Below are 14,747 nucleotides of genomic sequence, written 5' to 3'. Positions count from 1 at the left end.
CATACTCCTCACACACCACGTCCACTACAACCTCCCCAGCGCTTTAAAACACTGGACACCTCTACCTATATGAAGGCACAAGGAAATCGAACCCGTTTCCTGGCCACCCGCGAAGGGGGATGAAGAAGGAAAGGGCAACAACCACCTACAAGTCTCCATAGGAACAAACGGCCAGGGAGCAGTCCGCACACGGGGGTGGGGGGGGAGGTGGATGGAGAGGAAGATTGGAGGGTGGGAGGGGGGGGGCAGAGCGCAGCAGGTTCAACGGGCCTTTCAGAGCAGCGAAAGGGGAAGAAAGGCAGCGGGGGCTCCACCCTACCGCGGGGCCACCTGCAAACCTTAGCAGCGGAACGGGCTTTCCTTCCGGCCGCTTTTTCTTTCCCTGCACTCACCCGGCGATGGCGTCCCCAAGCAGGCACAGCAGTAGTAGAAGGAGGCCACCGAGGGAGCGGGGGGACATGGCGGGGGTCTAGTCGAAGCAGCTCTCAGCCCCTACCTTCCTCACGCACCGGTAACCATAGGCACGAAAGAGAACCCCCCGGTACAGCGACGCGGCCAATCAGAGCCCAGCAGAGCAGGCAAATCTTCATTCGCCGCTGGCCAATCACAATTGCACACTTCACCCGCCACCGGGGTTAGATTGGGCCAATGAAACTGCGGAACGTCAACAAATTAGGACGACGTGGTCTCCGTCGTGGCGAGGAGCGCCGTGATGATGTCACGCCTAGGTGGATTTCAAAGGGGAGTTCGTTTTAGTTCCGTATATTTTAAAGCAGTTTAAGTCTGGGCTTCCTTGTTGGTTTCTAGTGCTGAAATCGTAGCAAACAGGATTTTTTTCAGCCTGTCACTTACCAAAATCAACGATTTAAAGAAATAACGCAGTTATATCAACGTTAATTCTGACAGTTCATAAAATCTATTTTCTAACTGCTCCCCCCCCCGGTTTTTTTTCTTCTTCATCGGTTCTCTGAAGATCAGAATTCTTTGGCACATTAAATGATAACACATTTTTCTAATGCAGACTGGGACCAGCGAATATATTTTAAGAAAAACATAAAATGCGGTTCTCTGCAAATATATTTATAAAAGAATAATATTTGTCTCATCATCAGGTAGCACCTTTTTGACTTTCTGGGACTGGAAACTAACCGGGTTGATCTGGTTAATATTGGAGGAATATTTCTACCAATTTATCGATTTCTCTCGGAATGTCTAAAGACTTGGAGCTGCCTGCTTCAGCTGCAAATTTCTGGATGATAACTAGATGGCAGCAAAAAGAGGTTTTTGGCTGAGATTTAATGGACCCCTTGGATGTTTATACCCTATCTAGAGTATTAAGTCAAAAGCATCCCAGAAAAGGACCCTGACAAATCACCTCAGGATCTATAAGGAGAGACTTTGAATAAAATGTACACAATGAAAGAATAAAAAGTGACGTCAAAATATTATCAAACACCTAAACACGATCATTAAATGTAAAAGAATAAAACAGAGTGACTGTTCACAACAGCAGCAATAAGTAACAACTAATGACAACGCTGTGTAGATTAATTGGGAGAAGCAAATGGAGGCCAGTTTTCTGATCCGCCCAGTCTATAGAGGTCGCTATTGCGAACTCTTAAGTCTTTCAACGGTCATTCCTATTCTTGCCAATGCAGTAGAGATGCGGCGATAGCGATTGGTGGCTAGCCTAGTAATTCTACGACAGAACGTCTTTTGAAGCCTTCTCCAGGAAGCGGTTTTATTGGTGACTGAGTCAGACGTTGTGCGCAGGCGCGGAAAGAGTTGGCCGTGGGCGTTCGAAAGCGACTTGGCGGCTGGCGTCCGAGAAGCGCCGACAAGGAGAGGCGGGTGAGTGTTTCTTTCTCCGCCTGGAGGGTGGTGTCGGTCTCGGTCTCCTTTTTCGTCACTCCATCTCTCTTCGCTTCGTAGTGGATGCTGTGAGCGCTTGTTTAATAATGTATCAGAAGTGCAGCTTCTCTGTCTCTCCTCTTCTTTTTCTTGCAAAAAGCCTCCCCGCCAACACAGCCCAACAAGAAGAAAGTTCGCATCTGCTTCTAACCAGATTTCTGTATATCTCCTGTTCTATTGTCCTTGGTTGCGTGTCCTTAGTTTTAATGAAGAATAAATAAGTTACAGACATGTTTGCTCTACAAGGGAACTCACAAGAGGCCAAATACAAAGAATTCCAGACTCGTTTACCTCCCAGCCTCCATCATGATTCCCATTTTAAGGACTCTGTATCCTTTTTGCACATCAGAATCTCCTGAACCAAGAAACAAAGAATGCATCAGTTTTGGCTCCGTGCGCTTAAATTTCAACAGCAGTTAAGCTTCCTGAATAGATACATATGTGTGAAGTATGTACAAATAACACAAATATAATAAAATTTTACCAGACCTAAATTTTAGTACAGTAAGTAGTACAGTAATTTAAAGACATAGAAATGAAATAGAAGAAATACATTTTCTATTAGAAGGAATAAAATAGAAGGAATAAATTAGAGCAAGAATAGCGCAAAGCAAATTTGAAGAAAGTTTAGAAGGAATCATACCTTCAATCACACCTGCCTTTATAGGAGCTATTTAATTGGAGACAAACCATTCACAATCCTATGGAAAGTGCAAATAGAACAAATTTGTAGCAGAAGGCAACCAGCAGCAAGTAGCAGAATCAGGATGGAGGGACTAGGCTTTTGAATAACAAAAAAGTGTAGTACAAACCTCAATAACTACCTCAATAGTTGATAGAGGCAACTGAGAATATTAGAATTGAGAATTAAATCTTAGATTAATATCCAATAAAAATGTTTTAATTTTCTTGTTAGTTTGTAAAAACTAACTAAAAAAATGACTAAAACAAAAAACTTAATAAAATCAAAAAGAAAAACACCAATAATCTGAAAGAATATATTTGAAAAGAAGGATATATATACACAAACACAATTCTTGAGAAAACCCCCCAAACATTCCAAATATCTGCATTTAATTTTTCTTTCAAAAATGATGTGTAAATAGAAAACATGATTATTGCTTCTCAGACAAATGTTGACTGGATTAAACTGAATTTATTATTTACTGAAGAGTTTTTAGAGCTGTTGAGTTGTTAGGGTTTTTAAAAGATAGTTTCCCATATTTTTAAATACCACTGATATAGTTTATTTCCCAGGTTTTTACAGTCATAAAAATTACCATTTAACAATTAAGTCTGAATTAATTTGTTAAATTAGATACACTAATCTATATGCATTAGGAAATACTGTATAGCCAGTAAATTACTACAGCATTCATTACAAAATATTACTGGGTGATTTTTCCAATTTCTTTAAAAAATTATGACCTGGCTACCTGGATTCTGATTATCTCAGCACTGACAGCAAAGATGATACATATCCATTAATTTGTGCCCTATATCACCAGTTCAGAACAGTTGCAGTGTCTATAGAATTACTCTGGCAGAATGTAATATGTTGCATAGATTCTTTATATTTATTTTGGGCTCAGTTGTGGTTGTAAATTGACCACCTGTATAACATTGACAAAATTCCCTTATTAGAGATAGTTCTGGATTTATAACCACAATTGAGCCCAAACATTCCATTGTTAAGTAAGGCAGTTAAGTCTCCCATTTTATGACCTCTTTCGCTACAGTTGTTAAATGAATCACTGCAGTTGTTAGGTGAATCATGTTGCTGTTAGCAAATCTTTGCTTCTTGGAAGCTGGCTGGGAAGGTTGCAAATAGTGATTACATGACCCCTGGACAATAAAACTGTCATAAATACATGCCAGTTGCCAAGCGTCTGGATTAGATCTAATGAGCATAGGGGTGCTGCAATAGTTGTGAATTTGAAAGTGGTCATACATCACTTTTTTCAGTGCTGTTGTAACTTCAAATGGTCACTAAATGAAAGGTTGTAAGTGGAGGACTACCTGTAATATATGAAATATGAATACACCATTCTTCCAATATAGTTGATGTTCTTAATTGATACAATTTATATGTTTACAAATGAATGTTTCAACTTGATTGATCTGACATCAGGTTGGTACTTTGGTCCATTGCTTTTGTAAAATAAATTCAGAAACCACAGGATTACTATGTACCATTACATTTCTAATTATTTTATTTCATGCTTAACTTGTGAATGATCAGGGAATAGTAGGAGAGCCTGATTTGGCATAAGACATAATTTACATCCCTTTCAGACTTCTGTTGATTTTTAAATCTGAATGTGAAACAGTTATTTTTTTTTTACTTTCAAGAGGAAATGGTATTTCTTTAACTGAAACATGTATTGTTTACTCAGTTTATATCCAATGAACATTCTGGGACTTTTTGCAGGAAAGTTCTATTTGTTATGCATAGATACCTGTGGTGGGTTGCTACCGGTTCGTCCCGGATTGGGTGAACTGGTAGCGGCAGTGACAGGAGGCTCCGTCCACCCGCCTGGATGCTTCTGTGCATGCGCAGAAATGTTGCGTGGTCATACCCACAAGCAAACTGGTAGCGATGGGTTTTGAAACTCGCCCCTGATAGACATCATTCTTCTTTACATAGTATATAGTACAGAAGCTACAGTACAGTATTTTTTTTCTGATGTTAAGCTTTTCATGTAAATAAAATTCCTTTATTTGAAACCATATAAATAGGCAGTTAAATTAAACACACTTGAAGTAAAAACAGGTTATTTCATAGATTATTTTAACTGCTTTCAGCAGCTTCTGTAAGAAATGTAATAATGCCAAAATAATAAGCTCATGGATGATTTAATCACATAGTGTCATCATTTCTTCCTTTTAACCCCCTCTCCCCGCAGATGCTGATGACAGCTACTGTCCTCTTAAACCATGATAATGAAAATAATATCAAATATAACATTTTGTTTAAATTTTGTCTTGTTTTTTTTAAATTAATGACATCCTATGTCATGATGACTGCATTAACATGAGCCCACTAATTTTTTGTTGACACTAATTGAAATGCACTTAATTCAAACTGCAGTTGAGATATGTCTGTATTTAAAATCTTCAGAAATACTAACATTATCTACAAACATTTTTATTATTTGATTTTCTATTTTTACATTTAGATTTTGGATATTCCTGCTTTTGTTGTTATTCTTGGTTTATCCTTCAGAAATAATACCAAGCAAAGTGGGAGAGAAAAGTCTAAAACCTCTAAAGCATCAGTGATAGGGGTTTTTTTTGAAGCTCTTTTAACAAGAAATAAAGCAATTCACAAATATTTTCTTTGTAAGAGCAGACTAGAAGTGAGTTATGACACAATGTTGCTTTTTACCTAGTGGCAATTTACAAGAGATGCAACATATTCAAACCAACAGTTAGAGTGTTTAAAATAAGGCTGGAAACTTCAGAATAAAATAAAATAAAACAATTTCCCAAATTTCAGAAATCAGGATAAGGCTATGTTGTTAGACTAATAGTTTGTTTTACCATTGAATTAACTTGAAATGTGCTTTGGTTTTATTTTTTAAATGGAAATATTTATGAAAATGCAAATTCTTGGATGATTGATGGATTGATTCAGATTAGTCTCCCAAATGCTCTCTACTATATAGCCCCAGATTCAGACCACTTACTATGACTTTGTGCAAGTAACTCTAGTTCAAGGTCGTTGCTAGAGAAATTACTAGAACGAATATGATTCTAGCAAGGAAGGTAAAGAGATTACTGTATTTAACGAATAATTATAAAAGGGAAGTTTAACAGTGTTCTCTTCATTTGCTCCTTTGAATGAACTGCTGAGGTGAATAAGTAAAAAAGGACTGTTCAAAATCTTACGTTGTTTGTATGAGAGAGAAAGGATTAATAAGCCAAAGCTGCTCTTAAGGTTCTAAGCTCTGGCTCCATTATAATTTAGCTGCTGTTCAAAATTACTTATGAACAAGGGTCATACAGGACCCACTATTTGGCAAGTCTATTAAATACAAAAGTTAAAATGTCATATTACTCATTTTCTTTCTATGCAGAATACTACTGAATAATTTGCAATCCATGGTTGCTTATTGCCCTTACGCCCCCAGAATTTCTCATGATTGTGTTGCTGAAATTTGGCAAAAGGTTTCCATGTTGATATGAAGCAAAAGAAGCATCACTTCCAATAGTTTTACACATTTAATGCTTTCTCTAGTGGGCACATCCAAAAGGGGAAATTGGGCTGAACATTTTGATGTTTTCCATCATCCAATGAATACTCATGTTAGCACCATGCCTAATGCACTTTTTTTTTAAAATGCAGTTTTGGATTCCAAAAGTTTTGCTTGACCTTATAATAGTTGAAATTTAATGTGTATATTTTTGTAATAAATATTTAAATAGGATAAACGAGGATAAAATTTGAGATGTATAAAATAAATGTATTTAAACATAAGGTAATCAGGAGAAATTAATATGGAAAAATTCATTCGTTTTCATATATAATTGAATTGGAGACAGGTCTGGAAACAGCATTTTGTGATATTTCTGCTTTTTCAAATTCAGATATATAAACTGTACCTTTCCAAAATGGAGAAACCTTCGGTCAGTTTGTGGGTGAAGATGGAGCCTTTCATAGTGGGAGCATTGCAAATCCCTCCTCCTTCCAAATTTAGCATGCATTACCTTCGGAAAATGTCAACCTATGTCAGAATGCGCTCTGGTAAAGGCTATTATCCATACCTTACCTGGTCTATGTGGCGACACATTGCTTGTGGGAAACTACAACTAGAGAAAGAGCTGGCATGGCTTTACTTTGAGTTGTTTGACAGTCTTGTTGAGCAGACTTCAGAGAAGCGACTGGAATGGGCAGAAGTGATATCTAGCTGCACAACTGAGGAAGAGACAGAGAAGCAAAGGAATCGGGTATGAATTAATTGTATTTTTAATATATTTTTATGGAATCTAAATTTTTATTGTTCATAATTTTTTGCGTTGGTTCTGATGTCCAATGCAATCATTGTCCCAAAATGGTTTATTTCTTTCTGGACCAAACACTGTTTTGTTTTTAGAATAATTTAGACTATTTGAAATTTAAGCAATGATCTATCTATCTATTCCATTGAAGTACAATTTTCTAAATGAAAAATAACTGTACTAAATATTCTATTTGTGTTTATATTCTTTTTGAATCCTTCCTTAGTTATCCGTGGATACTCTTCAGTTCCTGCTGTTCCTTTATATTCAGCAATTAAACAAGGTTTCTTTGAGGACATCCCTTCTTGGAGATGAGTGGCCAAATCCTAAATCTAAGTCTTACAGTGGGCTAAAAGAATCTGCCAATCAGATTAAGGTATTGTTTGAACTGCTTTCCTTCAAAAATCTCTCCCTGTAGAAGGATGCTTTATGCATTTATTTGAAGATAATGTAAGAATAACTTGTTAAGTTGTAATGTACTTCCATTTTTTTCATACATTTACATTGCATACTGAAATATTTAAGTGTTTTTATAAAAAAGGGGCATTATATATAATATAAACTATAAAATAATATTTGATATCTATGTATAAATTCAAAGCAAAAATTAAGAAAATAATAATACAATTAAGTTGATTTAGCAAACTGTGTAACTACAGTACTGTTACCAAGTATCCGCTATTTAGTTAATGGTTTGATCAAAATCAGCCTTCTACCTAGTATCCTCAGAATATGTTGAATTTTCAACTGCCATTATCCCCAGTTACTTTGAACTATGATAAAACAATCAGTGCTAAATCTGTAGATCTTTCCTCTTTCTCAGTGATGCATAGAATAGAATATGCACTATAAATTGATGGACTTTCATCAAAGCATCTTCTCACATCTCTTAATACCACTTTATATATTTTTCTTTGTATCATTTAATGTGCAGGTAGTCCTTGACTGATTACCACAATTGAGCCCAAAATTTCTGTTGTTAAACGAAAAAATTGTTATGTGTCCCATTTTACAACTTTTATTACTGCAGTTGTTAAGTGAATCACTGGTTATTAAATTAGCAACACAGTTGTTAAGTGAATCTGGCTTCCCCATTGACTTTGCTTGTCAGAAGGTCACAAAAGGTGTTCACATGACCCTGGGACACTGCAACCATCATAAATATGAGTTGCTTGCCAAGTATTTGAATTCTGAACATCTGACAATGGGACACTGCAATGGTCGTAAGTGTGAAAAATGGTCATAAGTCATTTTTTTCATTTTTTTATTCTGACATTGATCATAAGTATGTAAAGAAATTGGAGACTACTCTCTGCTGCTTTTTATATTAGATGCGTAATGTAGTTTCTAGCAAATGAACAAGAAAAGATTTGATAAGTAATTTGCACATTGACTTCTACTTATATATTACTTTGTTTATTCATTTATTACATTTATATCTGGACTTTCTTAAAACATAAAATAGCATACATAGAGCTGCATCTTTCTATTTTATTGCCTAACAACAACCCTGTGATGTAGGATAAGGTGAGAGAGAATGATTGGCTCAGGATTATTCAATGAGCTTCCGTGGATGAAAGCTTGGTATCAGTTCCACATAGAAATGGCTTAAACTAAGAGAACAGTATATACATGTGATTTTGTGGATTGATTCTGGTCTCTAATATTTGTTCTTACGCTTGGTTTGAAGAATTGGAATGACAACTACCACCATGACTTTGTTGAAAACCATCTCCAGGATCTTCTGGAATTGTTACTGGACCCAGATCAGCTCAGTGCCTCCTCTCATTCTATGCACAGCAGCCTGCTATCACCCAAAGCTGTTCGAGCTCTTAGTTTCCTTATTGAAGGAAGTGTGGATCAAAATAGGACTGTCCACCCTCTTCATGAACTTGCACTTTGGCAGCCATTGCATGCCAAGAGTGGCTTCTCGAAACTTTCCAAAGCCTTCTCCTGTGCCAAATTCGAATCATGGCTGAGGGCTTGTCTGACTGGGAACCCATTTGGGGCAACAGCCTGTCTCACATCTGGAAGAAAGCTTGCATGGGCACAGCAAGGTACAATTATTTCTGATCATAGAGTTCCTACTAACTATTTGATAGGATATCTCCATTATGACTACCCAGATTTAATCAATATTTGAGTTAAAATTTACATCCCAAAGTTGTTAAATTTATTTAATAAGAATATTATTTAATAATAAACTTCAGGAACTTAAACATTTTTATTATGAAGGTAAGATGCCAATTAAAATGTATATAGGAGTTTTTGGAGCATTTCCACTTAGGAATCACAAACTCAGTTTTGGTAAAAACTTTGGTAGGTTCCAGGATGCTAAATCATACGAATCAAAGAGCAAATATAAGTCTTCTATAGTATCTCCATACCTATTGTACATTATGGCTTCATTAATATGTATTAAATACTATATACTCATATTTCCTCTTTGAATTATTAATGCTTTTTGTATTGTATTGTATCATTGGATGACTTCTGACACTACAGTACTACTTTTTTCTTATTGTTCTTGCTGGACACTGTCCTAATTAAGACTTTTTAAATACAGTCCTAATACAGTCATTTTCACAGCTTTATGACAATGTAAATAGGAAATATAAGATTTACAAAGTTAAACAGGATCTGAAATAGTGAATTATTAGCTTCTAATGCATATTTCCCTGAGTTGAGAATAGGTAGTTATATGAAGTTTTAAAGTCATGTAACATGTATTTTGACTACTGCTCAATATTTCCATAATACCATTAAGAGGGAAAATATAGTTAAGGATGCATGGTAGACATTTTAGTGCTTTTGATTTGGTAATAAATTGGTGAGTTTTATGACTTAATTTCATAATAAAAATCCTTACTGCTTGGGGTATGTAACATACCAGAAAGAAATATAACTTTTTGTTTTGTTTTTGTTTAAATATTCCGAAAGCCATGCCTTTGCTATAAAAAGAATTTCAAAGCACTGCACATAAATATCAGGCATACAGCATAAAATCTTAACAATTTGTACAAGAAAATTAAGTGCTTTTCAAATTATTCCAACCAGCTTGACTAGAATATATTTGTGAATATTGAATATTGAAGGGTTTTCTTTCTTTGGGAAATACAGTAAGATTCAGCTAAATGAGAGATTTTGGCTTCAATAGAACTATTTTTAAAAACTAATATTTTTATAATTCTTCCAGTTGAAGGAACAACTAAACGAGCTAAGATAGCCTGTAATATTCACATAGTCCCTTCAGTTCATCGTGTGATTGTGATGAGTCAGGTATACAAACAAACATTAGCAAAGAGCTCTGTTACCCTAGAAGATACTCATGTGAAGATTCATCGGTGCTGTGAATCTTTTATCTATTTACTATCTCCACTGAGGTAAGTTATTTTTCAGTTGCCAGTATTTGCAACCTATTATAAAAGGTACATACATGTATAATTGTATTTTGTTGTTTTCAGCCTTCTATTATTGGCTGTTTTTCCTCTCTTTCAGGTCTGTAACCATAGAAAAATGCAGGAATAGCACCTTGGTCCTTGGTCCAGTGCAAACTGTAGTACATCTCCATAGTTGTGACAATGTCAGACTTGTTGCTGTTTGCCATCGCTTATCTCTGTCATCTACGACTGGTTGCACTTTGCATGTTCTCACTCCAACTAGACCTCTTATATTATTGGGTAACCAAGCAATAACTTTTGCTCCCTTCCATACCCATTATCCAATGCTTGAGGATCACATGGGCAGAACTGGCCTAGCTACTGTGCCTAACAATTGGGATAATCCAATGATCGTATGTAAAGAAAACTCTGATAGGCAGGTTTTCAGACTTCTTCCACCCTCAGAATTTTACTCCTTTGTTGTTCCATTTGAAATGGAGGGAGACACAACAGAAATACCTGGTGGTCTGCCACCTGCATATCAGAAAGCCCTGAGCCAACGGGAACAGAGGATACGAATCTGGCAGAAAACAGTGAAGGAAACAGACCTGACCAAGTAAGTAACAGTTAATTTTCCAGGAAAGCAGAGTCAGGTGTTGTAATGGCTTTAGTATTAAATGCATCAATATTAATGCAAATTAATAATTAAAATTTGTTGTGTAGGTATTGTTTTTTTCTTTTCTCTTGACTTGTAGTCCCAAGGACAACTGATCCTTTTATTAATCTGTGTTTTTAAGTTTTATCAAGTAAACCCAGTTTCTTGACTTCAAATTAAAATTTAGAAAATTAATGGGTAAAATATCTTACACACCATAAATGGGGATGAATAATTCTTTTGCAATCAAGGCACTCTACTTTTTATTTTTATTTTTTTTAAAAAATCTTTTGAATACTTCAGGGTGCAGGCAGTCACATGGTGATATCTTCTGAATGGAGGGGAGCCACTAGGGTATCAAGACATGTAATGCATTTTGGGGGGTGCATTTTTTTTGTCCTTTCTATTCCTATTAATTTTAATGAATTATTTTAATAATAAATATTTTGAATATTTTTGGTTGATTAGAGGAGCTCAATAGAATAAAATAATTTCTAAAAATAATAAATAGAAATTATTTTTTCCATACTTTTAACAAGGCTGTTTTATTACACACATACATATATACAAAATGAGTTGAATGTAAGTACTAAATTGGAGATGTAAAGCCTAGAAAAAGATGGAAGAAATGAAAAAAATCTAAGCTTCTGCCTATTACTCTCATATGTGTAAAAATTATAAAAATGAATTATTTTGTTTTTATATTAACTATTTGCTTGTTATTCATAAGAAGGCAAATGTCATGAAATTTCATAAAAAATAAGTAAATGTGCTAAGTTATATGACTAAATAAACTATACTCTTCAAGTTTATACACTTGACATAGTTTTAAGAACAAACATACATAATACATCTTATTATTCTTATTATTCTTATTATTATTTGTGTTTTTTGAGACAAATATATCCATAGAAAGAAATATAAAAGATATAAATATAATGTAACCATAAAGAATATAAAAACAAAATAATTTTTATTGTAATATATATTTAAAAATGCAACCAAGGAAAAGTGAAAAAGAAAGGAACAAAAAGCAATTGAAGAAGTTTACAAGTTGAATAAGAATTTTAAAAGTAACATTAGATTAGTGCCACATAGAAAGGTGGAATTATATCAACTATATTACATTAAACCCTTCAAAATTCTTGTTAACATCAGATAATTATTATCAAAGGGAATTACTGAAAGAAGCATCACTCAAACTAAACAACATGAACTTCTATTTAATTTGGGGAAGCCTGTCTTTATTATAACAGATCAAGCAATATTCTAAAGTCTTAGGCAAAGAGAAATCCAAATTTCAGGTGTGATACAAATCTCTATGTAGAATTATGGTTCATAATTCATTTCTAGATTGAATTAATATCAGACTTGTTTTGTAAACATTACATTGGTGTATATTCACATTATATGATCTACCATTCTACTAAAAAAGAGTGTAATTTTCAGTAAGAAGCATAAACGGTCTTAGCAGCTGTCATCATGGACAGACCCAGCTGTATCTATTTTGCAGGAATATATTGCTTAATATATTGTAGTGCTTAATAAAAAAGTTGATTTTAAAATTTTGTTTCATTCTACGTGATTCATTTTTTAGTTTTATGACATAGCCACTAGGTGTGAAAAAATTAATGAAACCACTTTTACAGATTTGTTAGATTTATATTCCATGGACAAACTTGAGTCTCCTGATTCATAGTCCAACACTGTAACCATTAGCAACACAATAACTTGCTGAAATATTTTTTGAAACATTTTCTTGATCGTAAGTTTTTATATAGGTTTAAATGATTCTGTTTTATTTTAATATTATAAAAATCTTATAAAATCTTACATGTCATAAAAATCTGAACCATATCACAATAAATTAAATCCTTTAATAATGATAAAAAAAAATATGGGCAGGTGTATGTTTATTGAAGAAAAGACCTAGCAAAAGGAATATTTACACAAATGTATATAGTACAGAGCTAATCCTTTCCCTGGTTTCAGGAATCAGAGGAAGACATTTCAGATGTTAGTGGAGAACAAATTCTATGAATGGCTAGTCCACACAGGCAGCCGTCAACAGCTTGATAGCTTGGTACTTCCGGCTGCAGGATCTAAACAGGCAGCAGGATAGGAGAATCCTTGAAGCAACCAAATCATCAGGTGAGTTCAAAGGTCACATTTATACTGCACATATAAAAACTTTGTATTTTAATATAATATGGACAATTGCTCAGTAAGTTAGGTCAAAAGTTGACAGGCTATGGTGATATATTTTTTTCATAAATGTTCCAGAGGCATCGATTTGCAATGCCCTTTTGTTTTAGAATGAGAGATGTGTTGGATGTATCCTAATAGTTGTTTTATTAATTAATTGGTGCCTACTTCTATATACCTACAGACAACTATCATTTTTTCTGTCAAACTGTATCACTTAGCAAAGTCTTATTTAAGCAGTTTCTGTATCTCATCTCTTACATTCTCCATTTCTGTTTTACTGACTGTCCTAGTATCTTTCTTTATCATTGTGTTCAGCCTATTGCAATCTTCATGACTAAGGGTTTTGTCTCTTTCCAGTGTTAACATTCAGTTATTGTTTAACTAATGCATAAAACTACTATTAAGAAGATCTCACCTGTCCTCTGTGACCCCCAGACCTGATGGCAAAGCCAGGTCTTGAGAGATTTCTGGAATATTAACAGGGATGGAGCGAAACTCACTTTAAGGGGGAGAATGTTACATAAGGCAGGTGCCATAGCAGAGAAGATGTGCTGCCAAGTGTTGTTCCCTAACAGATAGGACCTGCATTGTGTCTTCTCTGCCAGAACTGATGGGATGAGTAGATGTTGTTGGAGAGAGGTAGATTCTCAGATAAACTGCCCCATGCCAAAACTCTGAACCAATATAGCCCGTGGAGCAGAGGCGTAACATGTAATGTTCTAGAACTGCCTTTGTTGTTGCTTTCTGTTCCAACTGAAGCTTCCAGGTATTCTTCAAGGGCAGTCCCATCTAGAATACATTATGGTAGTCCAGTTGGAAGATGACTAGGGCATGAGTGACTATGAATAGAATGATCTGATCCAGGGATAGGTACAACTGGTACACAACATGAAGCTGTGCAAAGGCCCTGCTAGCATGACTGCCACAAGTCCAGGAGGACTCCTAGATTACACACCGATAAATTTGGGATAATGCAACCTCACCCAGCACCAAAGATGTCATAGTACTACAACTAGGTGGCTCCAAAACCTAGAACCACTCAGTCTTTCCAGGGTCTGAAACAGCATCCTATTATTATTGTTATTGTTGCTTTTGTGATTTGTGTATTTGTGATTGAAATTATCAAATAAACTGCTACTACCATGTGATTGGAATGTGATGAGACTGCTGATTCAACAATTTAACTCTATTTGTTTTGTTATAGTTCTGGAGATGCACTGTGCCAAATGAAAAGTATTTCCCTCACAATAGACTGGGGCCAACTTGAAGTTTAGAAACATGAATTTGCTTAATGGCATTATCAAGAAGGAAGTGGACGTTACTGCGTATTTCACACTGTATGATATCATCAGTTGTCGTGGATCTTTATAGGAGGATCTTGCTATTAACATTTATTGTATACTTGAGAGCAAAATGTAGATTCCTAGCACACTTAAATGTGCAGGAAAAGGTGTTACTTTCTTGATGTAAAGATAGTGGTAGTGCTCTGACTGCTGGGTTAATTATTTTTTTGTTATTAATTAAATATTGTTTATATTAATGTTTCTAAATATATTTTATATCAGTTGTTTAATTAAATTGACACAATGATA

At 35.1% G+C, this 14,747-nt stretch overlaps 2 protein-coding genes and 1 long non-coding RNA gene across 3 annotated transcripts in view; 1 reads left to right on the top strand and 2 right to left on the bottom strand.

Annotated features, from left to right (window-relative positions):
* DNAJB11 (DnaJ heat shock protein family (Hsp40) member B11) overlaps positions 1-1,534 on the bottom strand; it is a 19,760-nt gene extending 18,226 nt beyond the window's left edge. Inside the window, exon 1 of the mRNA XM_034439604.3 lies at positions 393-1,534. Coding sequence (XP_034295495.1) covers positions 393-460 — 68 coding nt within the window. The 5' untranslated portion in view covers positions 461-1,534. The remainder of the gene's footprint in view (positions 1-392) is intronic.
* Positions 750-14,747, top strand: TBCCD1 (TBCC domain containing 1). Its single transcript, XM_034439603.3, has 8 exons — positions 750-1,851; positions 6,502-6,861; positions 7,139-7,288; positions 8,603-8,969; positions 10,109-10,295; positions 10,411-10,908; positions 12,940-13,098; positions 14,360-14,747. Exons 2-7 carry the CDS (start codon positions 6,526-6,528, stop codon positions 13,067-13,069), a joined length of 1,668 nt encoding a protein of 555 aa, XP_034295494.2. The 5' UTR covers positions 750-1,851; positions 6,502-6,525; the 3' UTR covers positions 13,070-13,098; positions 14,360-14,747.
* LOC117678479 (uncharacterized) lies at positions 6,729-13,842 on the bottom strand. The gene is made up of 2 exons (XR_004595038.2): positions 13,571-13,842; positions 6,729-6,829 (listed from the first exon to the last, which is right to left on the bottom strand). It is a non-coding gene; the product is annotated as an uncharacterized LOC117678479 (long non-coding RNA).

Source organism: Pantherophis guttatus, chromosome 6 (assembly GCF_059756535.1).
Source record: "Pantherophis guttatus breed Tessera chromosome 6, ASM5975653v1, whole genome shotgun sequence".
Taxonomy (NCBI): domain Eukaryota; kingdom Metazoa; phylum Chordata; class Lepidosauria; order Squamata; family Colubridae; genus Pantherophis; species Pantherophis guttatus.
Note: the sequence above shows the minus strand (reverse complement) of the source record. Positions and strands in the feature narration are given on the sequence as shown.

Bases quoted from the DNA above. Each gene is read 5' to 3' on its own strand.
- TBCCD1 (XM_034439603.3), top strand. From the start codon at position 6,526: ATGGAGAAACCTTCGGTCAGTTTGTGGGTGAAGATGGAGCCTTTCATA. The intron at 6,862-7,138 runs GTATGAATTAAT...ATCCTTCCTTAG, and splicing joins CAGAGAAGCAAAGGAATCGG to TTATCCGTGGATACTCTTCA. The intron at 10,909-12,939 runs GTAAGTAACAGT...CCCTGGTTTCAG, and splicing joins AAGGAAACAGACCTGACCAA to GAATCAGAGGAAGACATTTC.